The sequence below is a fragment of the Cephus cinctus genome, unplaced genomic scaffold, assembly GCF_000341935.2.
Source record: "Cephus cinctus unplaced genomic scaffold, Ccin1 Ccin1_scaffold0020, whole genome shotgun sequence".
In the NCBI taxonomy this organism is placed as follows: Eukaryota; Metazoa; Arthropoda; class Insecta; order Hymenoptera; family Cephidae; genus Cephus; species Cephus cinctus.
This window is the reverse complement of record NW_014332768.1, coordinates 889,531-899,157: the sequence shown is the minus strand read 5'-3', so window position 1 is coordinate 899,157 and position 9,627 is coordinate 889,531. Positions and strand designations below refer to the sequence as shown.

The 9,627-nt window shown below is 46.7% G+C and overlaps 1 protein-coding gene across 33 annotated transcripts in view; it reads right to left on the bottom strand.

Moving 5' to 3' along the window:
- Positions 1–179: 179 nt before the first annotated feature.
- LOC107265867 (protein groucho) overlaps positions 180–9,627 on the bottom strand; it is a 47,604-nt gene continuing 38,156 nt past the window's right edge. For 29 of the 33 annotated variants that reach the window (XM_015735844.2, XM_015735838.2, XM_025083029.1 and 26 more), the window contains 6 exons: positions 5,306–5,359; positions 4,970–5,164; positions 4,478–4,717; positions 3,790–3,857; positions 1,640–2,519; positions 180–1,548 (listed from right to left, as the gene is read on the bottom strand). In XM_015735844.2, the coding sequence (XP_015591330.1) occupies positions 1,441–1,548; positions 1,640–2,519; positions 3,790–3,857; positions 4,478–4,717; positions 4,970–5,164; positions 5,306–5,359 (1,545 nt within the window). In that variant the 3' untranslated portion in view covers positions 180–1,440. The remainder of the gene's footprint in view (positions 1,549–1,639; positions 2,520–3,789; positions 3,858–4,477; positions 4,718–4,969; positions 5,165–5,305; positions 5,360–9,627) is intronic. The other 4 variants (XM_025083091.1, XM_025083100.1, XM_025083127.1 and 1 more) reach the window with 4 other exon arrangements.

Genomic DNA, 9,627 nt, shown 5'->3' with positions numbered 1-9,627 from the left:
CCCCTCTTCTTCACGTATTCTTACCGTCATGCTGGGTCAACGTACGTGTTTCTTCCTCGATCATTCGTTCGTCTTCCTTCAATGCGTTAATACATAAAAAATGAATTAACATCGCCTAATCTCACTCCAATTGTCATTGCAGAAGCAGAGAGAAAAGAAAAATTGAAACGTCAACTGTCTCCTCGGCATAAATGATTTATTTTGCACACTGAGTGACTGGCTCGATTGCAGGATAATAAATAAAACCGTAATATCATTCGTCGTATAAACTACTTAGATCGTGGTAGAACAATGACGCGAAACTCGCGTTTAGCGTCGCTACGTCGGGTAATAAATATATAATTTATCGTTAATACATTGGGTCCTTTTGTCTTTTTTATTCTGAACTATCGATAAAGAACGGATCGCGCGATGCAAGTTACCGACCGAGCTGACACTTCGGGAGGAAACGGAACTACGAGCGAAGCGGCGAAGAACATATGTTTTCAGGGTCGTACTTATTGACTGACTGAGACGACTGACTGACTTTTCTCGACGAACGTTTACATTCTATGCGTTTTAACATCCGTTCCGACCAACTCGTACCCGTCCTTCTGTCTAAAGGTAGAGAAATAGTCTGCTTTTCTTTTTCTTCTATTTCGCGGATACTTTACATATGCAAACGTCAAGCCGACGAAGGAGCACCAAAGCGCCTGCGTGTACAATCGAGATATACAACTTGTCTGTACAGAGTTTCACATTGACTTAACGAATCGCTTACTTAATTCCTAAACCGTTTGTGCGTTAACAAAATGAAAGTACATGCATATGGTATACACTTGTGGGGGCGGGAGGAGAGGGGGGGAGGGAGGGAGAACGACGACGAGCGTCGTGCTTGACGTCCCACCCAATCACACGATAGCACAATATACAAGAAGAGGTCCGTTTTATGTACACACATTTACGTGTACGTAAATTCGTGACAAAAACTTCACCCACCCCACCCGTGTCACTTCCCCTCTGTCACGTTGATTCTATTTTTGTTTTTCCTTTAATCTTCCTTCTTACAATGTTTCTCACGTGCAGGTAAATCACATGTGACGTCCACAAGCGGCCGTTTCTTATAAACACATTTATCGTTTACTGTACAAAAAAAGCGCGCACTCGCCCCCCCTTTTTTTTCTCCCAATGGTACACGGCGTCCCTCAGTCTTGCTGCGTCCTCCGCTAGGAGACGCCACGCTGTCGCTTTCACTATTTACAATCTTGCGTGATATATCGTTAAGGCTGTCGGGTCTCGTGCGCGTCTCTCGCGCCAGTGACACTGCGGATCGGGAACGAAGGGATGAAAGGGAACACGGTACCCGGAGGATGTATAAGGTACGAGAGTGGAATTACATTGGGGGAGGGTCACTGGTCTGATGAGAAAAAAAAATATACAGGGCTTCTACCTAACCGAACTCTAGTAAATCACTTCGTAGACTGTTGCCTTCTTATCGCCGGAACCGGTCACGATGTACTTGTCGTCCGTGGAGATGTCGCAGCTCAGCACCGACGAGGACTCCTTCGACTGGGAAGCAAATGGGTAAGTGTGTTAATCACAATCGAAAATATCGAAGTAACATTGAATAACGTTTATTGTAATTCAACAGGTGGGCTACCTGAAATATCGAGGCTCCGTACGGCGTGCGCCATGCATTGAGCAGGTTGTCCTTGCCGGTGGAGATGAACCACTTCCCGGATGAAGCAAACCGAAGCGACAGGACACAGGACTCGTGCAGGTGAAGCTGGTACTTATCAGGCTTCGTTGCGTGAAGTACCTCAACGTTTGAATTCTCCATGCCGACTGCCAACCACTCGCCAGTTGGACAGTACCCTAGGGAGAAGATCTGCGAGGTGAAATCGTGCTGCTGAAGTTGACGACCTTCGCGAAGGTCCCAGGAGCGAACGGTGTTGTCCAGGCCGCCGGTCCAGAGTTTCGAACCGTCGGCGGAGATGTCGATGCAGGAGGCGCCATCCGTGTGACCTTGGAACTGCCTGACCAACGTCTGATTCTGAAGATCCCAGACCGCGATGTTCCCGTCGCTGCAGCAACTGAAGCAGACCTTGGAATCCGGGGAGATCGCCAGGGCGTAGCAGGCAGGTGCTGAGGAGGTCAATTCCGCCTTGATACGTGGCGTGGGACTTGCCAGGTCCCAGATGCTCAATTGGCTTGCTTCGCCGCCGACGATCAAGGTTCTTCCGTCTGGTAGCAGCTTCACTGATCTGATGTAGTTGTCCCTCTGGAGACAGTCCAGCTGGGAGACCGGCTTCGCGTTCCCTGTGCCGCCCTGACCGATGTCCCAGACCTTTACGCATCCTTTGCCACCCGTGTACACGTATTTCGTGGGGTTTGAGATAGTCACTGCACAGACCACTTCGCCGTGGGTCAGCGTGTTTATTTGTCTTGCGTGCTTAGGCACTCCAGAACCGGCCAAGGCATCCGTAGGGAAGGGAACGGGCTGCAGCTGACCCTCTCCGTTCATGTGATAGGAGTATGCCCTGAAAATTCAAAGAAATTATTTCATTTGACTCTCTTCGTCGATGCGTTGGGCGTCCGTTAGGTTATCTTGTAAGATCATGGGAAAATGACTGATAACTTTTGCATAAGTCAATTTCTAACTCATGCCCGGAGTTACAGCTTAGTCTTTTTTGACTTTTTTCCCCTTACAAAGTATCCAAACACTCAGTGCCACGCTATTCATTTCTTTCTCAATCCTCAAGTCTGCCAGTCAAATATTCGTCACGGATGTTGGAACAATAGCGCTGCGTGCGGCTTAAACTAGCATTACTAACTTTTGCTTCTGTTATAGAGTTCAATTTGTGAACCCAACTAGGGGCGAATGTCATGATCCAAGTTGCTCCACGGGGTTCGATAGGTGGTGTTTCATATTAATGCATAGAGTTTCACTAGCGGACTTTCCATTTACAGAAACTAGAAGTAATATTTCTGTATGCGCGAAACTTGCAAATGGAATTCTACGTTATGGTTAACAAATTTTATCAAACGCTCTTGACTTTAATTCAACTGTGAGGCAGCAGGCTGTATTTCCTTGATATTACTTTATCCTCTTTTCGGTGTTAACGTTATCGCATCCGAACACACGAAACTACCAGAGTCCAGCGAGAAATTGGTGGAGAAAGTCAATGAAAATTAAAACGGCTCAGACTGTAGATTAAAACTTTGAAAAGTTCCTGAAAGTTGGCATCTTTCTAATACTGTACAAATACACCTGATATTTTATATCTCATTTGCGGAGTGGACACTCTACAGGATGCTTCACGTGATACTACCCGTGTTAGTGACATATCAAAAAAAATAATCATTGAACAGACAACTTTTGGAGAATAGACAATGACGAGCTTGCTTCTGTTCCCTTTGTTTCACTTAATTGTATTTTGGCTCATTCACCATTGAGTTAATTAACGCGTTTAACGAGGTCGCATTCAACAGGTTATCGAGCCCCCAAAACAGAATATATTAAGCATGAATATTTACTGTTGACTAAATAAATAATCAGCAAAAATGACTGGACGCAATTTATAGAATTCAAAATAAAGATAAACATAGACCTATATATTAAAAACTATATTAAATCTCGACAGTTCGTTCGTATAAAAATTTTAACGAATTCGTGAAAAAAAAAAAACAAAAAAAAACCAGCTGATATGTCACTTTACGTGAAACAGCCTGTAGAAGACACATCGAGCTCCCGGTCTCAGCGTATTTCGTACACGTCATAAATGAAAGGGGTCAAAGAAGAAAACTCACGGTTTACCACCGGGTATGCTGCTCAGCCCATTGCTGGAAGGGACCCTCACGTGGCCATCGAATCCGAGCTGCAAATAAAAACATTTCCCTGCAAGCCCATAGCGCACGGATCCTGCCGTCGGTGTAAACAGTCGGCTAACCCAGATAATAAGGGTTACGCGGCTGAACTTTAACAGGGTCGGAGGAGACTCGAGTACGTGGCGCGGGTTGCCCGGATGTTAAGAGGAGGGGCGTGTCACGCTACTAACGTTTACATCCTGCAAGGTACATAAAGATCGGTGCTTAAAAGTATCAGCAGCCACAGCGTGTCGCTCCGCGCGCGCCACTTCACTTTCCATCCGGCGACAACTTCACGAATCAAGATCGACGGTGGGGGTGACCCACGTGTCTCCGGTATGACGTAAAATTATTATTTTTTATCGATTTTCTCCCCATGTGATTTGTCACGTGACAGCCTACTTGATAAATCCTCGATTGCACTAATATATCAGGCTATTATTTTTTTTCCTCCCCCCGGGTCATTCTCACCCGCCTTGAATTGGAACAGAAAAGGAAAATCAATCACGGTACCAAGGCTAGTTCCGTGCAGTACAGTCGTGAAGCAACGAAACAGAGATCGGTTAGCTCAGTAGGGAGTTTAACGTATAAACCGGAAGTTCCCATTGAAACAGCGCTAAAAACAAGTTACCATCGATGGCCTGGCGTAGGACAAATTGTTGTAGGACGAGGGTGATTGGGGTGGCTCATTGCCTCGGGATGGCAAGCCCTGATAGCCCTGAGGGGGTGTTTGCTGCGATAATGGCGGGTGGTAGCCCCGGGGCGCCAAGGGGCCAGGAATGCCCCCCAAAGTTGGGGTACAGCTGCGAGAGCCCCTCGCCGCTGCCGCCGACGCCGCTGTTGCCGCTACAGGAGTACCCGGCTTGTCGACCTTCGGATTCCAAGGATAGACCCAAAAGATTATTATCAGGACCTATAAAAAGCTTTCCCACAGATATACACAGAGTCAACCACCCACCCCACCCTCCCATCACCGATTCACGAATTAGAATATGGCTTCTCTGTGCACTTTTGTCTGATTCTATCGTGAACGTTAATTTTTTTTTCTTTTTTTTTTTTCTTCACTTAAATAACGGGATCGCCCGTAGACGATCGTTGGAGCTTGCTCTGCGCAAGATCTTACATCTTTACTTTTCAGAGAGGGCGTGCTACGAGCCGAAGAACTGCCACTTCGAGAGGGTGGCCTGTCCTTCGTCGAGGTGGGCCCGGAACCGGAAGAGGGTCCGCCGCCATGACCAGGGACACCCACCAATTTATCCAATGTCCCGTTCTCTCGGGGGTCTGAATGTTCTCCATTCGCATGGGGAGACGGCGGTTCCTTCAACATTGTTCAACAATTCCGCTCAACACCCTCCGTATGTCTCTTAGGTATCCAACGCTTATTATTAAAATCGCCTTGATAATCCGATCAATTCACTCAATAACGAAAGTCCACGTATCCTACGATTTTCAAACTTACCTCGTTCGCCACATCGACCACCAGATCCTGATCACTCTTTTCGCCGTCGCTATCCTGAAATAGAAGAAAAACCAAAATTTGTACCACGTCATACCTAAAAAAAAGTACCGATCGAAGATTTATTTTCTTATCACTTTCATTTTTTTTTTATTATTTTCAATTAAAATATCGTCAATTACGATCGATCGATACTTGATCTTGTATAATCACTGAAGATCGACCCTACCGAGATTCAGTAAGCATCGATACGATTTTAGAGACTAGTTTAGAAATGACAAGATCTGATGGAAAATATAATGTGACACAGCAGATGCAATAGCAGTGTGTATATAGTGAAAAGAATCTGATTAGAGATTTTGTGGCGTTGAACTGGGTATTATTATTTAAATTTACACTTATTTTCCTCCTGGGAACGTTTTTTTTGTTTTATACTTTTTTCAAACGCATCCGAAAGGATCCTGTCAAAATTTCAATACCACGGGCCCCGAGAGTGTCAACTACGGGCCTGGCGGAGGCGACGCGGCAGCCAGGCCCGACCCCGCCAGTACACAATAACCCAAGCGGCCAGTTACGCGAAACTCGGCGAGCGTCTTACCGATCCAGAGGTCATACGGAAGTTGCAGTAACGGCCTGAAGCCGTCCATCGGGGGAGCAGAGCTGGATGTGATTCCCGCCTCTCTAAGCTATCACTGCAGCCATGCCAAACGCAAATAAATGCTAGAATCTACTTTATCAGGATCGAAGAAAACAACTGAAGATCGCGAGCGCCCTGGCCAAGCAAATATGTCCGTCAATCCGATTGGCGTAGGGATGTATTACAGCGCGCCTCTTGGGAAGGTTCCCAATTTTCAAAATTCGTAGCGTCAGGTATGGCCGAGTCTAGGAACAGACATGTATTCGTCTTGTAAATATTTTACCGTCTCGTATTGTTTTTTTTTCTAGTCTTGTCTAGTTTGTATCCTCTTGCAATAGTCTACCGTACCGTAGCGCAACCAGTCGAGCGATCCAATACCAAGAAGGTCGTGCCTGGCGGATACCTGGAACTACTAGGAAGGCGGTGAGTGAAGCTTTTGTTAGTTGGCCATATTTACATTAGCGTGATATAGATCTTACGCATTCCCGATCATCCTTGAATCCGTGAATTGCCAGTCGATGGCGCGCTGGAGAATCGATGCTGTCCTAATACGGGTCGTATTAGGATAATTTTGGTCGTATTTTGGTCTGACGTTACTATTTTACATACAGTCCACGCCTCCCGAAGTTACATAAACTGTCCGCGTAGTATACTCTCGGAGGTGACATATTCTTATGACTTTCAATGTAAATGAGTCACCTGAACAGAATCTTTTACTCCTGGCAACGGCTATACCTATATCTCTCTATACTTTCCACGATATCCTACGTAGACTACCAGACTCCGTGACAGCATACACGGGTCCGTTAATGTCTCGAAAGTCTCTAATGTACCGGTGAAACAATTATGAACTGTATTTCGTAGCAAATTGTATGGTATGGAGTTTGGTGCATCGTTGCGTCATTAAAGTATACTGTGTCTTCCCGGGTACTCGTTCATAATAGGATATATATATCTATACGCGTACAGCATACCATTGGGTATCGCTTGTTCGACTATACTATGTTTCGACCGCGTACACTACAGGGCGATTCGCGTAACGCGATTATCGGTCAAAAGAACGATTATATCGATGCAGAATAAACCTGATTATACGAGAGGTACAGTGATCGATTTTGGTACGACGGAAAGAGTTGCGCAACGAAATGAAAGATCGTTATCAATAACTTAAATAGCATCTTCATTCGCGCGATACAAAGAAAATCCGTTTCGGACGATTTTCGAAAAATATTTTCCCGAGGGTGTGTCACTTAATTGTCAACTTTACGGAGATAATTTTGTCTTAAGTCTAAAAAAAATATGTTAAAAATCCAAAATCTATAGAAACTTACGTGGATCTGTCATATTGCATTCCTATTGGTTACAGCTTAGTCCCTCTGGGGTACACGGAGAAAAGGCATTTGTTCGTTAGGCTCGCGAACGATGGGAATCTTGCACGTGTGGTAAAGGACAGTACGCAGGTCGACTTTAATCCGCTGGCTAAATAATTTTCAGTTGCCCGTCTCGGCCCGGAGATTAGGGATTATACGCGCGAGACACGCAATAAATTTGTATACGGCCGGTGAACTTGGGTAAATAGAATGCTGTGGTAGTATTGATTTCAGTGGCATTACGGGCGCGGAGGGAAGGGCGAGAGAGCGAGTGAGATAGACGAAGGACTGGGGGGATGGAGTGTCTTCCACCCCTTAACCTGCTCGTTCTAGCGTTAAATATGATACAAATGTTATCATCCCTTCTATTCCGTTCCCTCCAGCCCCACCCACCCCGGGCAGCCCTACTACTTGCTCGGGCGCCCAGTCTGTCGGGTACGTCGGGTATTAAGGGCAGCTCTATCATTCGACCACCCGTAACCCCTCATATCTTAACTCGACTGCGCCTTCGAGAATCTTCTAATTTTTACCACCCTTATGCTTCCGTACTTTGCTACGTCATTCCCGCTATTTTTTTTCCGTGCTATCTCTTATACGGCAATGAACAGCTGTAGGAGTTAACCCTTGAAAAGAAGTCTGTTAAGAACTGGTTCTAGAACATTCTTGAATTTTTCCCCCTCTAATATATATATATATATATGTTGAAATGTTCGAGGGGCGAAAATAATAAGAAGCAGCCGCATCGACTGTGAGAGGTGCGATAATTTCGTATAAGAGGCAAGTCGCTCTGGTTGTATTATAATTGGCGAAGGAGACGGAGACTGACGTCTCAATTCACAAGGCAATTGTTGGCAAGTAGAAAACTCGAAGAAAGTTCTGCCGGAATTATACGCTCAAGAATAATTTCCATGAATAATCCACGTTTGACAGGAACTTCTCGTTATAACCAAGTGGCACCTCTGACGCTCGGTCGAGGAACTATCGTCGAGCTATGTGGTCGCCGGCTGATAAAGATCGTAACTGAATAGTCGTGTTATAAAAGTGAATAACAACAAAGACACCGTTTCGCGTGACGTAACTTTTAAACGCGACGACGCCCACGTCGCCCCTGATTCGCACGACCAACACTGTCGGTTTCGAGGGTAAAACTTGATCGACGGAACAAATGGCAAATTCCGTGATCAGGGGACGCATAAACGTAGGAGAATAAATCGGACCGTCATACCGACCGGGTACAATGTCTTTCGAGAAGCCATTACGATAAACCGTAAAGCGCGACGAAGCAAAGAAGAAGAAAAAAGTGGGAAGACACGTAAAAGAGCAGGTAGTCCTTAAGTCACGTGCACAATGTGCGAAAACGATTAATGCCTTATGAGGGGTGGGCCGCGTAAACGAAAGTCGCGTAAGTAAGGGTGGTGCCCATCGGAACTGAGAACAGTCCGAAGGAGACAGGTCGACACTTGCACGTGACTCGGTCGTTTCAGAATTATCCGACCGGTGTGTATCGGCCCTTACGTTCCGCGATATAAATACACAGCGGACCCGTACATATATCTCCACCAGGCGCGACTACGGGGTATAGAGGCGCAGGAGAGGAGGTCGTATGTGCCGGCAATATACGACGAATGGGGATACGCATCGCAGTCATACAATAAATACGATATTTGCGCCCCTGTCCCGAGGAGCGAAGAGAGCGAGAGTATAGGTGGAGGTGGATGTAGGGGGGGGGAGGTGGGAGGAGACGTGGAGGGCTGGTGGATAGCTCGGGGATGGTATAGATTTTTATGTCTGCGAGAAATACAAAATGATGGATATAAACCTCCACCTCCACCTCCGTTTCGCCTCGCCCCTAGCAGCCCACCGTCCCAGTCCACCCTCCGTTCCCAGCTAAGCCCCCTGTCTCCTTCCGCCTCGCGCTCACGTTTTCAGCCCACCTCCCGGCCAACCTAACCTAACCTAACCTCCCAACCACCCCAGCGGAAGCTCAGAGCGAATGTTTTGTCATCATACCACCCCTCGCCCATCCTCGCTCGCTCAACCATCTACCCCAACCCACCAAACTGCCTCCACCTCCCCCCTCCCCCCCTCTTCGCCCAACCGCCTCACTATCGTCTATCCCCCTCGCACTAGCTACCACTGCACACCTCCACCGCCACCCTTACTTCGCCCAAGGCCTCCGCAGATACACTTGCAACCACGTACACACCTCGAATTTCCTCCAGCTACCCTAACAGCCACTGTACATATGTACGGAACCTCCCTATGTACAGGGCTCGTGTACGAATACGTGTTCCTTTACGTCGTTCAGCTTGTCCCTC